The sequence below is a fragment of the Carcharhinus amblyrhynchos genome, chromosome 6 (genome assembly GCF_965287045.1).
Source record: "Carcharhinus amblyrhynchos chromosome 6, sCarAmb.v2.hapA, whole genome shotgun sequence".
Lineage (NCBI taxonomy): Eukaryota > Metazoa > Chordata > Chondrichthyes > Carcharhiniformes > Carcharhinidae > Carcharhinus > Carcharhinus amblyrhynchos.
This window is the reverse complement of record NC_137329.1, coordinates 46,960,706-46,980,105: the sequence shown is the minus strand read 5'-3', so window position 1 is coordinate 46,980,105 and position 19,400 is coordinate 46,960,706. Positions and strand designations below refer to the sequence as shown.

At 40.0% G+C, this 19,400-nt stretch overlaps 1 protein-coding gene and 1 pseudogene across 3 annotated transcripts in view; both read right to left on the bottom strand.

Moving 5' to 3' along the window:
* Positions 1-2,764: 2,764 nt before the first annotated feature.
* The window catches only part of gtf2h1 (general transcription factor IIH, polypeptide 1), a 58,450-nt gene continuing 41,814 nt past the window's right edge, over positions 2,765-19,400 (bottom strand). For all 3 annotated transcript variants that reach the window (XM_080190390.1, XM_080190389.1, XM_080190392.1), the window contains 4 exons: positions 13,582-13,672; positions 13,131-13,246; positions 11,115-11,207; positions 2,765-3,339 (listed from right to left, as the gene is read on the bottom strand). In XM_080190390.1, the coding sequence (XP_080046516.1) occupies positions 3,253-3,339; positions 11,115-11,207; positions 13,131-13,246; positions 13,582-13,672 (387 nt within the window). In that variant the 3' untranslated portion in view covers positions 2,765-3,252. The remainder of the gene's footprint in view (positions 3,340-11,114; positions 11,208-13,130; positions 13,247-13,581; positions 13,673-19,400) is intronic.
* Positions 14,558-17,861, bottom strand: LOC145343897 (anillin pseudogene; annotated as a pseudogene).

Genomic DNA, 19,400 nt, shown 5'->3' with positions numbered 1-19,400 from the left:
GTGACTGGATCCTGAACGTCCTAACTCTCAAACCACAATCAGTAAGGATAGGCAACAACACCTCCTCCATGATCATCCTCAACACCGGTGACCCACAAGGCTGTGTTCTCAACTCCCTACCATACTCTTTATACACCTATGACTATATGGCCAAATTCCCTTCCAATTCAATTTCCAGGTTTGCTGATGACACCACTGTAGTCGGGTCTCAAACAATGATGAGACAGAGTACAAGAATGAGATAAAGAATCTGGTGAACTATGGAGCAACAATAATCTCTCCCAGCAAAACAGAGATTGTCATCGACTTCAGGAAATGAAAAGAAGAACATGCCCATCTACATCAACGGGAGCAATGTAGAAAGGGTCGAGAGCTTCAAGTTTTTAGGTGTTCAGATCACCAAACTGTCCTGGTTCCCCCCATTCTGACACTATAGTTAAGAAAGCCCAACAACATTCTACTTTCTTAGAAGGCTAAGGAAATTTGGCATGTCAGATATGACTCTCACCAACTTTTACAGATGCATCATAGAAAGCATTCTTCCTGGATGTACCACTGCTTGGTATAGCTCCCGCTCAGCCCAGGATCTCAAGGAACTACAAAGGGTTGTGAATGTAGCCCAATCCATCACACAAACCAGCCTCCCATTCATTAACTCTGTCTACACTTCCCGCTGCCTCGGCAAAACGGCCAGCATAATTAAGGACCCCACACACCTTGGACGTTCTCTCTTCCACCTTCTTCTGTTGAGAAGAAAATACAAAAGTCTGTGGTCACGTACCAATCAACTCAAGAACAGCTTCTTTGCTGCTGCCGTAAGACTTTTGAATGTACTTACCTTGCATTAAGTTGATCTTTCTTTACACTCTAGCTATGACTGTAACACTACATTCTGCACTCTCTTGTCTCCTTCTCTATGAATGTTATGTTTTATCTAAATAAAACACAAGAAACAATACTTTTCACTGTATGTTAACACATGTGACAACAAGTCAAATTCTAATTTAAACCCTTCCACACAGTAGTAGCACATCTCTTGTGAGGGCATTAATCTTGTTAAGGTGTAACCCATCCTTCTATAGATCTCATCTGCCCTAAAACTAGTCCAATGCCTTAGAAATCTCAAGCTCTTGCTCCTATTCCATTTCTCCAGTCACACGTTGAACTGCTCAGTCTTCCTATTCTTATGCTTACTAGCACATGGCACTAGGAATAATCTTGAAATTAATGCTCTTGGAAGTCTTGCTTTTTAAATTCCCTTCCTGATTAAAATCTTTCAGGATCTCATCCCTTTTCCTACCTGTTTCATTGGGACCAATGTGGACCACAACCTCCTCCCCAAAAAAATACCCTGCAGCCACTCCGTGACACCCTTGACTCTGGCACCAGGGAGGCAATATACCATCTTGGACTTGTCTATAGCTGCAGAAATCCTTGTCTGTTCCTCTAACTATGGGATTCCCCCATTAGCATTCCCACTCTTCCTCACCCCCTTCCTGTGCAGACTCCTGTGGTGCCACAAACTTGGCTCATGCCAGTATCTCTGAGGAACCATCTCACCCACCAGAATCCAAATGGAAAAGTGGTTACAGATTGAGAGAGCCTCAGAGGATTTCTACACCTCCAGCCTGTTCCTCTTAAGATGCTCTAGCAATTACCCATTCCCTCTCTGCCTTTGTACTTTTTAGCTGTGGTGTGACCACATCGCTAAACATTACCCATACAATCTTCAGCCTTACGGATGCACTATGGTGACTCCAGCCACCACTCGAGTTCTGCAACACGAAGCTCAGGTTTCTGCAGCTGGGGCTATTTACTGCAGACGTAATCATTGAGGGCACTTTGTGCCTGCACATCCCACAGGCTGCAAATTCCACATGGCCCAAATGCACTGACATCCTTAAATTTTAAAGGGGGGAATTCTCCAGCCTCCCAGCCTTGTGTTTTTTGGTGGCAAGAGGTGGTGCCCTGTTTACTGGCAGCGGCCTTCTCTGGTCCCGCCACTGTCAATGGGATTTCTCGTCGAGGTCATCCCATGCTGTGCACTGCCAGCGGGACCAGAGAATCCCACCAGCAAGAATGGCCGGAGAATTCCCCCTCAAGTATTTACTACAATATGGTGTAATAACCTACTTGTCACTTACTACTCATGTCTTCTCTGTAGCAATTCCAGGAAGGCCTACACTTACCAACCAGTTAACTTCTAATGACTCCTATAATGTAACTTTTAGATTTCAGCTGTAAACTCCTGGCTCATGTTCTCTGCTGCTTTTTGGGCTGTCTTTCTCTGAAATTGCATTACTACAGTGGAAACCCACAACGCAAAGAGGCAAGTTGAGACTAAGGAAATGTAGAAAATGGAAGGATCACTTCCCTCTTTACCAAATTCTCAGTCACCAAACTCCAACTTAAGCACTCTAGTGCAGCCCAAAGGAACACACTAATGCAAACCAAACAGTGAATTCTCAGACAAAATAATGGGTATGTTGTGGAAGGTCTGCAAGTATGTAAGTTTCTATTTGGGAATGGGAACACAATTCTGGGTAGCTTACTATTGCAAGTGTTAGGGTGACTAGTAAACATTGTATAAAACCAAGGGTAGAATAACGTCTGTGATCCAGGGATCCTGAGTTATATTGAGTCAGCATGTTCTTGAGTGAAAAAGCATTTCTCATTTCAATGTGTGCAATTACAGAAATTGTTTTTAATCACAAGACATTTCTTAATATAAAAGATAACTCATTTGAGAAAGTTCAAATTAATTTCACATTTATTCTTTATTTAAAATATCCACATCTTCCATCTCCTTAGTTACAAACAGGATCCAAAAACAGCAGGCTACACTTTGAAAAAGTTTCACATTTACATTGTGCCATTCTTGTTTAAAACTGTACCCAAAAATGAAAAAAATGTTTATGCTAGAAAGACCATTTCTAAATATACTCAGTTATCATTTGACAGGATCTTTGTGCACCGAAGAAGCACTGCCTCCCCAAGCTGTGTTATACAGGAATTAGTCCTGTAGCTCTCTTCTGTTTTGGTCAGTTGGTGAGAGTCACCCCCAAGTGGTCCATCTTATTGAATTGCTTTCTCCCAATATGCAGCTCTGTAAATTACATTGAGTCTCTTCAATGTTGCAGGGCTTTCACCTCCCTGTCCAGCATAGCAGTTTGGTGAGCTGGTAGCATTTTCTGCTGGGACTTTGCAGGTAATTCAATCTCTTGCTCTCAAACATCTCAAAACAATACAGCATCACGTCTTTTTCAGCATTCGTTTTGACTGCCAGGCATGGAACTTACTGAAGGCTACCTGTAGCATATCTTCTAAATGACCAGTCAACTGTAAGACAACCAAAAAACAATGTGAACACGAAGCAAAACCTCACAATCCAATCCAGGCTAAAATTATACCACCTGCATCACACAGTTGACCTGCTCAAGAAAAAGTGGACATGCTCATTACAGACACTGTCTACTGCAAGCCTGAACAACACTGACAATACTGCTTAAGGTGCCAATAATTGACAGTCATCTCCAGATCCCTACTGTCCGTCTCCCAATTTTGTTTTGAAAATTAACTTGCCTCCACTACCCTTTCAGACAGTCACTCACTCTGCAGATTTTTCCATGTTGCCTAATTACCTGAAATTTGCTCTCTAATTACTGACCCCTCTTGCTCAATTTGCTCTTTTGGAACATCTCAATCAAATCTCCTCTTAATAATTTTTTCTTTTAATAGCTACCTAGTTTCTCTTTGTAACTCAAGTCTTTCATCATTAGTATTATTTCATTCTGCACCTTTGCTGAGGCTCTAATTTACTTACTAAAGCATGACACTCATAATGGACCATAATGTTCAGATGGGCTCTAACCAGTGTTTTACCATTGCTGGCCAGGCTCTAAAACTCAGCCTTTATAACTCTGCCTCCTCCTTTAAGATACTCCTATACATCTACCCATTACTAAGTTTTTGGTCACATGTACTAATATCTGTTTCTGTAGCTGTATCAAATCCTATTGATAATCCTGTTAAGCACCTTGAGACTGTTCACTGCGTTAAAGGCATTAAATTCAATATTATTCTTAGTCCACCCACTAAACATAGCTCATAGCAATTTACCAAATTACTCAGTTGAGAAAGGGGTGTAACTGACCATTGCAGGTTAGAAAATTAGATGAAGACTGTCTGCACTATACTGGGAAAATCTGCTAACGGGTAAACAACTGAATAACTGTGAAGGATATTTAAAGAAAAATCTCATTTATACCCCCAGGAAGCAAAAGCACATCCTCACGGAAAAAAACAGCCATGAACAACTAAAGAGATAAGGGACAGAATTAAACAAAACAAAGCTTACAAAATGTAAAAAAAAAGCACAGGTCCTACTGAATGGAAAAGATACAAAGACCAACAAAGGGCCACAAAGCCACTTATAAGAGCAACTAAAATGGATTATAGCAGAAGACTGGCAAGGAACATCCAGATCAATAAGAAGAAATGTAATAGTTACATAAAGGGAAAGCAGGTGGTCAGGAGCAATATCGGCCCATAAAGATGAAAGTGGGGATATTGTTAATAACTATGGGAAAGTAGTAAATACGTTAAATACTTTGCCTCAACATTTGCAGCTGAAAAGGGGATAGCTTGCCATAAGTCCCATGGAAATCGGGGATTAAATACAGTTCATGTAAGTAAAACATTGATAATGAGGAAATTAATCGAAGTAAAGAGTGACAAATCCCCAGGATTAACAATTTCCAGTCAAGGGTGTTTAAAGTAGGGAGCACATTATAGATGCCCTAACTACAACCTCTTAGAGTTCCCCAGATTCAGGATTTGTCCCCTGGATTGGAAAATTGTTCATGCCATTCTGACTGTGTAAGAATGGCAAAAGAGGATATCCAGGGAATTAGAGACCTGTTAGCTTAACATGTGTAGTGGGGAAATTGTTGGAGACTATAATCAAGGAAGGGGTAAGTGAACACCTGAAAAATGTTCAGTTAATCAGACAGCCAGCATAAAATCACAACAAGTAAGGCATGCTTGACAAATCTCATTTAAATTTGAGGAGGTGATTAAGGTAATGGATAGATGAATATCTATGTATGATGCTTATACAGATTCTAGAAGGCCTTTGATAAAGACCCACATAAGAGACTGTTAACCAAGGTAGAAATCCACAGAATTGAGGGTAAATTACTGACATGATTAGGAAATTGGTTGTGTGGCAGGGGACAGGAGGGAGGGATAATGGGTAGGTACTAAAATTGTTGGGATGTGACTAGTGGTGTCTCACAAAGATCTGTGTTAGGGCCCCAATTGTTCACATTATTTATTAACAACTTGGAATAAGGGCACTGAAAGTCATAAATTTGTTGATGACACAAAGTTAGGCAGCATTGTGGACAGTGTAGATGATAGCATAAATTTACAAAGGCATATCGACGGACCGGATGGATGAGCAAAACTGTGGCAAATGGATTTCAATTTAAGCAAGTGTGAAATTATACATATTGGACTGAAAAGGGATAGATCAGAATACTTTCTAATTACTTTGACTGATTTAACTTCAATGTCCAAATAAAATTCAGGGTTCAAGTGCATAAACTTTAAAGTGCCACAAACAGGTGCAGAAAATAATCAGTAAGGCTAATGGATTGCTGGCCTTTTCATCTAGAGGACTCGAGTATAAGGACATAGAGGTTATGTTGCAATTTTACCAAAACCTGGTTAAACCCCACTTGGAGTACTGTCAGCAGATCCAGACACCACATTGGAGGAAGGATATATTGGCCTTGGAGTCAGTGCAGTGTGGGTTTCCAAGAGTGATATCTGGACTTCAGGGGTTTAATTATGAGAAGAGGTCATACAGATTAGGCCTGTTTATTCTAGGATTTAGATGGCTGGGAGTGGTCTGATCCAAATCTTCAAGATACCAACAGAAAAAAAAGGGTAGATAAACTATTTCCACTGATTTGGAGATTTCAGAACTAGGGAACATAGTCTAAAAATTAGGGAATGACTGTTTAGGAGAGATGTTAGGAAGCACTTCTACACACAAAGGGTGGTAAAGGTTTGGAACTCTGACAAATGGCAGCTGATGCTAGATCAGTTGCTACTTTTAAATCTGAGAAAGGTAATTTTTTTGTTTAGCAAAGTTATTAAAGAATATGGGCCAAAGGCAGGTACATGAAGTTCAGACCAGCCATGATCTCATTAAATGGTGGAACAGACTCGATGGGCTGAATGGCCAATTTCCATGTTCCTCTCTTTCCCTGTTTAAAAGGTATTACATTTCTGACCTTTCCCAGTTTTGATAAAAATTGTCAACCAGAAACGTGAACTCTGTTTCTCTCCCTGCAGATGCTGCTTGATCCATTTCCAGCATTTTTTGTTTTCACTATGACAGCTGGGTGGCACAGTGGTTAGCACTGCTGCTTCACAATGCCAGGGACCCAGGTTCAATTCCAGCCTCGGATCATCATCTATGTGGAGTTTACACATTCTTTCCTTATCTGCGTGGATTTCCTCCAGGTGCTCTGGTTTTCTCCCATAGTCCAAAGATGTGCAGATTAAGTTGGTCATGCTAAATTGACCCTAGTATCGGGGGGATTAGCAAGGTAAATGTGTGGGGTGACAGCCTGGGTGGGATTCTAGTCAGTACAGACTTGATGGGCTGAATGGTCTCCTTCTGTACTGCAGGGATTCTATGATTCTACGTAATCTATGTTATATAAACAGTTATATACAAAGAATTCAAGCCACACATATAAATACTAACATTGAGCCCATGTTGTGCTTTTGGTTGACTGGAGAAACATTTCTCAATTAGCCCTGGAATTTAACTCACACTGAGTTTCCATGAGGAGGGATGAGGAGATAGAAAAGATTACCAAGGATCAGTGCTATATTGGGTCATTGGGTAGATTCTCTTGTCAAAATGTGACATTGTATCGGTCTTTAGATTGCGCTCAGTGATGGTGAAAAGTCAATTTCCAACACAAATGTTTCCACTTGTCCACTCAAATCAGGAGTGTATTTGGTGGACTAAAGAAACCCTGGTAAGGAAATTACAAGGTCCTTACTCACTCATTCAACACATTTCATGATATAATCACTCAAGTTTTAAAATCAATGTATCAAATTTGGGAAGATTTGTAAGGCTAAGCACAGCTTTAGTTGGTTTTGAAAGTAGAACAATACCAATCTAGCCAATTGCCACTGCTATCAGTCTACTCTCAATCATCAGCAGAGTGATGGAAGGGGTCATTAACCATGCTATCGAACACCACTTACTCAACAATAACCAGCTCACCTCACCAACATGCAGTTTGAGTTTTACCAGGACTACTGTCAACATCCTCAAGGTTACCACTGACCAGAAACTGAACTGAACTATCCACATAATTACTGTGCCTAAAAGGGCAAGACTGAAGCTGGAATTCTGCAGTGAATAACTCAGCTCATGATTCCCCAAAGCCTGTCCACCATCTACAAGGCACAAGTTAAGTATCTGATGGAATACCTCCATTTACCTGGATGAGTGCTACTCCAGCGACACTCAAGAAGCTCGACATTTTCCAAGACAACATAACCCACTTGTTTGCCACCCGATCCACCACCATAAACATTCACTCCACCACCTCAGTGTCATCAGTATGCACCAGTTACAAGATGCACTGCAGCAATTTGTCAATCCTGAATCAAAAACACGCTCAACAGTGCAAACTCTACCAGTTGGAAGAACAAGGAGGTAGCTGCTTAGGGTCCCCACCACCTGCAAGAGTCAGTCCAAGCCATGCACTATCCGTTCTTGAAAATATACTGCTGTTCCTTCATTACCATTGGGTCAAAACCAGGAACTTCCCTTCAAAAAGCACTTGGATGTACCTCCACTGCATGCAATGGTTCAAGAAGGTGGCTTACCACCACACCACTTTTTCAAGAATAGTTAACCACGGACAACAAAGCTGGCCTTGCCAACTATATTCAGATCTCATGCTGTTGCTGTTCTACCAGCACAAAGATAAAGGGTGGTGAATATAACTTTCTCAAGGACAAAGAAAAGGAAGAGCTTCAAGAATCATTATCAATACTGTAAAGGCAGCTACTCCCTATTCAGATCTTCCTAATTCTGCCAAACATTACAAGAGGGAAATGTGCTCTACTAATTGTTTTCTAGTTTGTGATCACAATGTCAATAGAATGATTATTGGCCCAGCATTCTGACATCAGCCTCAATTGGTTAAGTTCCCCCAGTTGTATTGTTTTTTAATCTTATCTCCTTGAAATTTGCACAATGATGCATCACCATGTCCCACTTTGACAGGCTTTGCAAATCACAGATTGAGAAACTGTGGTCCACCATTTGGAGCAAGATAAAAAGCTTGGTGTACTGCAGGCACAAATAACCACATGGGATTGTGATATAGTGGTAATAAGAGACGTGGTACAAAAAAAAAGCAAAGCACTTAACTGTAATATTTTGAGAAAGATGGGGAAAGGGCAATATTGGTCAAAGATACTTTTACATCACTGGAAAGAAATGTTGCACCAAAGGGTTCAATCAAAGTTAGAATCCATTTGGTTAGTATTATGAAACTGTAGAGCTATATTACACAGCTGAGTACATATTAAGAGTCCATCAAATGGTGGGATTGAGACAGAGGAGCTAATCTAGAGGCAAATTAGAGAACAATGTAAGAACAAGAATAGTGATAAGGGAGGACTTAAATTATGCTAATGTAAATTGGATAGAAACACTGTAAAAGGGCAAGGCAAGGAAATTCTGAAATCTGTGCAAGAGAACTTCCTTATTCAGTGTATTTCCAACCAAAAGAGGAAGGAAGCAGTGCTGGATTTTGTTTTGGGGAATAAATTCAGATAATGTTTGAGAAATAGGCATCACAATTTATTATATTTAGAATAATTATGGAAAAGAACAAAGAATGATGCAAAAACTTTTAGTTGGAGGATGGTTATTTTAGTGAGTTAAATAGGATCTGGCTCAGGTGTACTGCAATCAAAGATCTGCAGGTAAAACTAAATGAGCAACAGGGAGTCTTCAAAGAGGAGATAGTCTAGGTACAGAATTAATACAGTCCCATGATGGGGAAAGGATAGAATCCAAAGGTAGGGCTTTTTGGATGACTAAGGGGGTTAAAACGGGATAGATAAACTGAGGCTTATGACAAATATAAGGTGCAGAATACAAAAGAGAACCAAATTGAATATAGAAGTACAGAAGATATCTGAAAAAGGAAATGAGGAGCTAAGAGTCACTATGAGAATGGATTAGCACCTAACATTAAAAATGGAATGCAAAATATTTTATATAATAAAACTAGTCAAATAAATTGGATAAATAATTGGATAAATCCAACAATTATAGACCAAATAGCTTAACGTCAGTGACACGGAAACAGTTAGTTAGAGACATTACTCTGAGACACAGTTAACTGGCACTTGGAAAAATATTAATTACCGCATGGAAGCCAACATGGATTTGTTAAAGATAAATTATGTTGGCTAACTTGAGCGAATTCTAAATCAAGTAATGGAGAAAGTGGATGAAGGCAGTGTGACCGATGTCACATAGGTGGACTTTCAAGAGATGTTTCATAAAATACCAAATAATAGGCTTGTTAGCAAAATTAAAGGCCATAGAAGTAAAGGGGAAGTGGCAGAATAGATATATATAGGGTATAATTTCAAAACTCTAGACGATTCAAAACTCAAATGCTGGAGGAAATTAATATATTTGAGAGTTATAGATGGATTGATGAATTGAGTAGACACGACAGATAAAAAATAGTGCAGAGAAGTAGAGTGAATTCATTTTGGTGGAAAGAATGAGGAAAGGGTTAGGGTTGTAAGCACATGAGCTTGGAAGGTGGCAGGACAAGTTGAGAGAGAACGTCAAGATCTTAGGATGTCGAGGAGATTTACGAAAATCTGGTCTCAGGAATGAAATTGCATGAAGACACTGAGAAGCTGAGGTCCTTTTCAATAGAGCAGAGAAAGTTAAGTGATGATTTCATAGAGATGTTCTTAATCATAAACAGTCTTGACAGAGTAAATAAGGAGAAACTGCTTCCAGTGGCTAAAGGGTTGGTAACTCGAGGTTTAATTGGTATAATGAGGAAATCTTTTTATGCGGTGAGTTAAGATGACCTGGAATATACTGCCTGAAAAGCTAATGGAAGAGGATTCAATAACTTCTAAAAGGAAATCAGATAAATAATAAAGGAAAAAAACTGCTGGATTATGGGGAAATGAGAGGGGAGTGAATCACTCACCAGCACTAGCACAATGGGCTAAATGTGCAGCATCATTCTCTGATAAAATAAGTATGAACCAGTTGATGTAAAAAAAAGCTCAGTACTTCCACATAATGTGGCTCTGGGAAGCACTTGTTACAAAATTCCTAAACTTGTCTAGTAGGAAGTTTTCGAAAGCATATCTCCATCAAGGAGATGGAACTATTGAAGATTTTCCAAGTTACTTTTAGTTGAACCAGATGAGTAAAGATGGATGGACCTTGGGTTTTGTTGCTTTAATGCCATCACAAGATGGGAAACTTTTCCAACCTTTACATGCTTTTAGCATGCCATAAAAATGGCCAGAACTTCACAATCACCAAGTGCCACTCTCCCCTTTTTTCTTCTCTGGTGATGGTCCTGATGGACCCCTTGAGAGTCAACAGAATAGAGGCTTACATTTACAATGGCTCAGGAAGCTGTTCTGAGAACTCAAGAAAAAAGACAGGAAAATAGCATTGGAGGTGCAATTGCCCTCATCGTATTAATAAGATGAAATGTGAATGCTGCCAGTATACCATCTGTGTAAAAGCATGATTATAACAACTGCAACTCTGGGTGAGTACCTAAAGAACTGACAGAACAAAGTTTGGGATCTTGTATTTTACATTGCGTTCAAAGCAGCCAACAACATTAAAGATGTTAGGAGCCGAAACATCCTCTTGTCCCAACATCTGAGGCAACTTCTGAATCAAATGTGCAGCACAACCTGTTGGTTGCTTTTCCTTCTGCACACATTTCTCCTTCTGTCCCACCAGCGTAACCATGTTTGTGCCCACAACTGCTGAGACTCACGTTTGTACTGATGTATAACTTCTGCAGCTTCTCTCGGAATGGCCTTAGTTTTGTCATCTGAAATCTCTCCAAGTTATTCATCATCTTCCCAACCTGCCACAGCAGACAAAAGAAATTACATCTCTCCATTGAGTAAACTCCTGCCAAAAATCAGCAAGAATTACTGCACACACAAAAAAATTCTCCAAGCACTAAACATAAGAAATAGGAATGGGTCATTCTGCCCATCAAGCCTGTGATCATTGTGTACTTCAGCTATACCTTGTCATACTAACCCCAATGGGGCCACTATGATCAGATAAAAAAGGAATATTTCTTCCAATACTTTAATGAATGTTTTCAACCTGGATATTTTGATTCCTTTGACTACGCTGACACTCAAAGGTATTACATTCTACATACAGGTTACGTAGCATATGATATTTGACAACAAAAATTAATAGACCACCCTACAAATCAGAAAGTTGCAGATTTCAACACAGACTTCAGCTTTAGTTGATCTCAGCCAAGAGACAGCCTTTGAAGCGCTTTAAATGAGCCCAATGCTCCGAGGCTGCAGGTCAGGGACATGAATGAAGATTCATGCTCCTGATCACTATTCAGTGACCTGTATCCAGAATTCCCTGTTTTCTTGAGGACAGAACTGACCTCAACCCTCCACTGACAAACAGCCTGTCAACACTTGTGTGTTAGGCTTACACATGACAAGTGGTTATTTAAGTGAGGTAAGAGACAGCTAATAGTTGTACCCATGAAGCTGAGCAATAGTGAAAGACATTACCTTCAGAAGAGGGAAGAAAATTAAGGAAACACTCAAATTTTTGCAGAAGTTATGATATAAATAGTTTCCACTTTGAGAAGTCAAACTGTTTGGGCACTCAAAGATTCAACAACAATCGGTAGTATTAATCTCAATCTGTAACATGACCCTTAGCTCTTTCTTATTACATTTTTGCAGTGGACAAAGAGGGGTGAATTCCAGTACTGAGAAACATGAACACTTTTACCATTTATTGTCAGGGTCAAGCATTTCTACTTATAAACTCTCTCTACTTTGCCTCCACTATAAGCCCGTTACCCATCTCAAAACAATATCTTTCACATCAACTGTGCAAATTGTATTCTTTCCCCCACCAGCCAACCCACAGGGTCTGATTTTACCATCATGTTGCATCCGTTTTCAGGCACGAAAACTTGGTAAAGTCGGGGGTGAGGCGAGTAGCATGATCTGTACCCGTCTCCGCACCAGTTCCCCCTTTACCAGGGCCTGAAAATGGTGATTGGGACCATATCCAAAAAGGGCATACAGCCATTTAAATGCATTTGCATGTACTTAAATTGACTTAACAGGTCTAAAAGTCAGATCTGAAATTCTCCCAGGTTGAAATCCGCCCAGCACGTAGAATCAAAATGGTAAAATAGGGTCCATAGTCTTTACAAGTGTGACTGCATATTTAATGTCAAGTAACGGCAGTTTTAAAATCTGGGTTGGGGTTAAGGCAATTGCCATAATACTGATCATGACTAAAACATTAAATCTAAAGAGAAAATGCTACCCAAAAATAACTTAAAGATAAATTTTGGTAGAGTACAAATACAATGGCACATGTTAAGATGGGCACAAAATACAGGTTGCTTTAAAAGGAGCGTACATACAAGTATGTATGTAAACTGCAGTATAATAAGTAGCAAAAGAAAAAAAGAAACAACTTTGAAAAGGAGTTAGAATCTAAAATCAAAATGTTTTCAGCATACTTCAAGGTTCAGAAAAATTTTGTCAAAATGAAAGTATTGACTAAAGTTTTCTTTGACAAGTAGACATTTTCATGTAAATGTGAGCTGCAAATAGGTCCAATGTAAATTTTATGATTTATTTTGTTGCAGTTTCAGAATTTGTAATTTAGAAACAGTTTTAAAGCATCCGTGATGCTTTAACTTCCCAAAACAATGCATTGATTGAGCTATGTGTTTTAAGTTTCTGGCTTTAACTTTTTCCAAAAAAGGTCAATTGCTCACCTTCTCCTCAAGGAATGGCGTATTGACAGGAAAGCAGGACCAGAAGTGTCTCAGTAACTCTGCCACTGCCACATACAAGTGTTTGAGTTCCATCTGGACATCACTTGGCATCATCTCTGCAACAATAGCAACGCAAAGCAGAATTTAATGTTTCCAGGGGCACAAAATTTATTTATTAGTTACAAGTAGGCTTCCATTAACAATGCAATAAGTTACTGTGAAAATCTCCTAGTCGCCACACTCCAGCACCTGTTTGCATACACAGAGAGAAATTATCATGGCCAATTCACTTAACCTGCACATCTTTGGCTGCGGGAGGCTATGTTATACTATGTTGTACATATACCGATAGTGGGAATAGTGAGGATTCTTAGATATAGTCACACAATCATGAAACATTAGTGACATTTGCACAGAACTTTGACAAGTGTGCATAAGAACAGATACTCACGATTTATGGCTTGAGATGTTCCCCCTTGCATGAGCACTCCACCAGGCGATAGGTCACTAATTGCACTGCTTGCCATATTACTGGACAGAACCTGACCAACAGATGTGCAAGGAAAATGTCAGTGAATTGCTTTAGATTTTGAACTATGCTGTAGAGTTGTGAGCAGAAAATTCATATGTATCATCATAAAGCCAAATTTGAAAAAAATGCTCAGTGGATTCAAGTATAATAGTTGTACTACAGTTTATGTTTATAATGTACTACACAGTCCAGTATTATTATTAACAAAAAGAGTATAATAATACATATGTGAAATTTTCAAAACTATGTCCACTTGAATTGTGAGAAATAACCAGGACTGTTTTTATTGCAGCTGCAACAGCAGCACTAAACTGCCCCAGTGTTAAGGAAAGAAAAATCACCCATAAGGGTGAGGGGGGAGAGGTATAATTTGGAAGTGAGAGGAAGGTTCTTTACGCAGAGAGTTGTGGGGGTATGGAACGCGCTACCGAGTAGGGTGGTGGAGGCAGGAACGTTGGACTCGTTTAAGGTTCAGTTAGATAGACACATGAGTGAAACGAGGATGGAGGGTTATGGTAGGGGCTATTAAATAAGGTTAGAACCTCAGGAGACACCGGAAAAGCAGGCTTGTAAGATTAACGTTTTTGTCTTTTTATTCCGCAGGTGGAATTCCACCTCGTGTCAAACGAGGGGCATGCACATGGTGGGTCGTGCGTGGGCTGCTCTTGGAAGTTCCGAGAGTGGCCTAGTACTTCGTGTCGGTGTGTGTGCTTGATCCTGGACCGGTAGACGGGCGCCGCAACAGCTCAGTGACTAGCACTGCTAGCTGTGCAGATACATGGATTTGGGCCTGTGTCTGTGGGAGTTTGCGCATTCTCCCTGTGGTTGCGTGGGTTTCCTCCGGGCGCTCCGGTTTCCTCCCACACCCCAAAGATGTGCTCTTAGGCTGATTGGTTTTACCAAATTGACACTATTCCCCCCTGAATCTGGCTAAGTTAGGGGTTCCATTTGTAGACATGCAGGGTAGAATAGGTGTAGGGTGATGCGGCGGCGCGGGCTCGTTGGGCCGAAGGGCCTGTTTCCCGTGCTGGGTTGTTCTTTGTTTTTTTTTTGTTCTTTGCTCTTGATTAGGAGCATAGGAACACGAATAGGCTGTTCAGTGGCATTCATACATGTGTTTCAATGTTCAGTTGTTGTTCGATGCCCTTCTGCAGTATTTGATGCCTTTGTTTTTCCAAACTCTTTCTTAAAATGTAATCTCTTCGCCTGTAATAATGGCAGAAAAATGCAAATCTGTGCAAGAGATATCTTCTTCAAAGAAACGTAGAGCAATTACACTGAAACAAAAATAAAAATAATTAAGATGTCTGAAAAGGTGAGATGCACACTGAAATTGGTAGAGCTTTGGAAATCCCCCAAACAACTATTGTGACTATGCTGAGAGACAAGCTAAGAATTTTTTTTTTAGTTCATTCGAGGTATGTGGGCTTCAAAGGCTAGACCAGCATTCATTGCCCATCCATAATTGCTGCAACAGTCCAAGTGGTGTAGGTACACTCACAGTGCTGTTAGAGAGGCAGTTCCAGGAATTTGACCAAGCAACAACGAAGGAACGGTGATATATTCCCAAGAATGGTGACTGGCTTAGAGGGGAACTTCCAGGTGGTGATGCTCCCATGTGTCGACTGCCCTTGTCCTTCTAGGTGGTAGTGGTCATTTTGGAAGCTGCCATTTGAAGGAACAAGTTAAGGATTCAGCTCCTATGCAATCAATTGTGATAATTAAGCAATGTGCTGGATTTATTGCTCAGGTTAAAGAAATTAATTGGCTGGAGGACCAAGATCAATGCTGTAAACCTGAGAGTTTAGGCATAATTCAGCAAGAGAGTAGGAATCTTTATGATGACCTAAAGAAGCAACAGACGATGAGTTCTAATGCTGAGCTTCTCAATACAAATAGGGGATTTTTCTTTTCAGAATTATCCAAATATTTATTCTTTGGACTGGTTTTTTTAAGAGTAGAATAGGACAGTTAAAATGATACATACTACTCTGTGACAGTAGAAATAGACTACATAAGTTATACAAAGCCAATGTAATGTACTGCAAATATACAGTATGCAAGGCTAGCCCTTTGTAATCTTGCATTGATGAAAGATGCAGAAAATGTAAAATGTGGTTATCTAACCATTCTGAACTATTTTCTCCTTTCTCTTCTCCCAGTCACTCAAATCCAGAGCAGCAATGGAGTTGCATTTTACGTCAATACAAGTACCAGCATAATTTGAAAGCTGTATCCTCCAGGAAGTTTTTAAGAGTTAATGAAAATAGTGACAACATCAATCCCAAAAAAAACTGAGCTTGCTACCATAAAAATAAAACAAAGTTTTTGTAGATACCAGGAAAATCCAAATTGTACTAACAGATTCAGCAAGGACAACTGGAAATTAAACCAGACTCCCTGAATTCCATGCAATCAATAAAAGAAATATCATAGATCACAGAGTGGCTACTAACCTCAAATTCTAATACAGGTTACATGTCAACATTTTCAGGAGATAAAAGGAAGCACTGGGGAAGAAGGGGAAGAATCAAGTTCAAGAACATTCAATCCCTCTACTTGTTCTTTAGATTAATTTTGGTTAGGCAAGGGTTTTCTTAACAGCAATTCAGTGGTTGTGTACACAGGCAACTGCTTGCATGGCGCTCAATATCAAACTCTTTCCCCTCACGTTGAGAAGCTGCCCTGTCAAGCTGGAAAACCATAAAGCCAGCTTCAGATTCCATCCTTGGATACCAAAGAGTGTAATGTTAGTTGCCATGTTCCAAGTTTGATCAGAACCTGGTTAAGTTTCTCCGTCCACAGGTTTCTCTCTTGTTTTGTGTCAGCCGACAGCCAGTTCTTGACTTTAAAAAAAATTGTGTCTACACTTAACAATGAGTGTGTCATGGTCATCTTTGCACAGTGGTCGTACTATGATCAATTCAAACATTTTGGGCCGGGAACAGAACTCATTGCTGGCAGGTTCAATCTTGTCCTTGGTGCAGCTGGCCAAGTCAATACACCCAAATTCTAGTGTTTCTCTTCATTGGAATAGGTCCTATAGGAAAGGCTGTTGCCAGACAGCAAAAACCAGCAACAGTGCTGGGCACCAAACCCACTCACATCCTCATAGCTAGAAATCCCGAATGCTCCAGAGTAAAGTGAAAATGGCCCTGGAGTTTCAAATAGGAGGCGCCTTCAAGGGGAGATAGGAAAGGAACCTAGTCCTGAAACTCATCTCCAAGCAGTTGTCTGACATTTCCAAACATCATTTTGTCCAGTGGAAAATTGTCCTTGCCAAGAGCTGTTAGTGTGATTTTGTGTGACCCAACCAACACAACTTGCTGGTGCATATAGAACTACTAACAGCAGGATAAGCAGTAGGTGACTGCATGCTTGATTTAGTAACAGAGGTCAGCAGCTTCTTGGGAGCTGTGACCTCAGATCTTGACACTCGCCACTTCTCAAGAGTTAGTTACATTTGCAGCCTCAGCCAGGCTATATACCCCTACATCAATTTTGAATTCGTAATGAATATCACACAGTATGACGATGGTTGGGAAAGTAATGATATCACCACATTGAGGATCTTCTGCTGTTGCTAGTGGAGTTGCCACAATGTTATGTGGACCCGAGCAGATTGTCAGGAAGAAATAGTGACTCAGTTTTACTTGTAGGGTCGAACATACAAATTCAGCTTTCAAAGGAAGGCAAAGATCAGAGATGGAGATGGTGCCTCGACACAGCTCAAGTCCATTTGTCAGCTGAGTGGTTTCTCTCACGGACGCAATATTACTCCATCCTTTCAGCCTCGTCAACTCAGTAAAGCAGTACGCTTCTCAGGAGCAACAAGTAGCTGACTTTCTGCTTCCTCTCTTGAGCCTTTACCGTGATCTTAAACAGTTTAGTGCCTGGCTGGCCTGGTGCATAACATGTGCTTTAAAATCAGGACGAATTTGCTTAACATCAAGGTCTCAGGTGAAGTTGCCAGTGCTGATGAGAAAGGCACTCATGCTTCTCCTGAGACATTGGCTGAAATCATTGAAGAGGGAGGGTATTGTGCTTGGCAAGTTTTTAGTTTGACAAAATTGGTCTCTTTTGGAAAGAATGCCATCAAGAATCTACACTGTCAAAGAAGAGGAATCCATACCAGGTTACAAAGATGCTAAAGATAGGCTCAGTTTTCTGCTGTGGGTGACTTTAAATTTAAAACATTGTTGTATACAATTTGGAAAATCCCAGGTCTTTCAAGGATAGTCCAAGGTATTTTTCCCAGTGATTTGGAAATCCAATCATAAGGTGGATCAATGGGAACATCTTTGAGGTTGGTTGATCAGCATTTTGTACCAAGCGTCATTGATTATTGCAGCAGAAGCAACGTTGCATTTAAAGCATTTTTACTGCTCAACAATGCTCCTGGTCATCAAATCATTCTTGATGACATGCATCCTGCCATCAGAGTGCTTCTGCCCCTAACACCATCTCATTGTTGTAACTCATGAACTGGGAGTAATTGTGTCTATCAAAGCCTATTTTCTTAGATGCACATTTGCCCAGGCCATCAGGGCAACTGAGAAAGAAGGTGGACCAATTCTCAAGAAATTTTGGAAGGGCTTCAACATTTACCACACAGTTAAGAACATAGGTGAGGCATGGAATAAAAATCACACAATCAAGGTGTTTGGAGAAAAATGTGTTCAGAGTTTGAGGATGACTTCCAAGGTTTTAATGACTACTGCTGAAGAGATGACCAAGAATGTTGTAAAATGGGCAAATAATTCAACTTTGTCATTGCACCAGAGGATGTTGATGAGTTACTGGCATCACAGTCTGAAGAAATAACTTACGAGGACTTCATTGAATTGGAAAAGCAAAAAGTGGCAGAGGAAGAGGTGGTGCATCCACTGTTGAAGAAATTCCTCTGCACAATGTCTTAACAGTACGTGTTGGCTGAGGCATTTCAATATTTGGAAGCTACCATGTCCCTTTTTTACGAACATGACTGCAACATTGAAATGCAGTACATCAACGAATGATGGCATATAAAACATGTACAAGAAGAGGAGGAGAATATCTATCCAAACTTCCATGGACACTTTAAGAAAGCTGAGACGACTCCAGAAAATTCTGAAGCCAAGAATCCTAAGATTCCAACCAAGGGGCTTTCAAAATGTCAAATCAAGAACTCTCAAAAAGTCCAGCAAGATCATCTCAAAGGAGTCCTTCCCCTGAAAAGCTCACCCAGCCTGACCCACCTATGAGCCCTGGAATGAAGAAGACAAATTAAGGCTTTAAAAATGTGTCTATGCTTTTTAGATCATTTAAAAGTCATGTTTAATGGATAGTACTATACAACACTATACAGTACATACATTTTTATGGTTGTTTTATGTCATTATATCAGCAATATTAATATAATATGTTAATATTGATATCACACATTTATAATTGGTTGAGTACAAAAGTCTGGGTTATTTCATTGAAAATAAGGTATCAAGCCTTGATTCAGGAACCAATCCACAATTTATCATTTTTCCCAAAAGAAACATCGGTTCGGAGTTACGATGTTTTGACTTAACACATGGTTCGCAGAAATTAATTTTGTCATAGGTCCAAGGACTGCTTGTAAAGTTCAAAGAGCTGCTTGGAGCAAAGGTTTATGGATGAACAGTTACAAAAATCAATCCCTAAGATGATGAATCCAATGTCCTTATTAATTCAATCTCTATTTTGACTATTCAATAGTATAACAAATG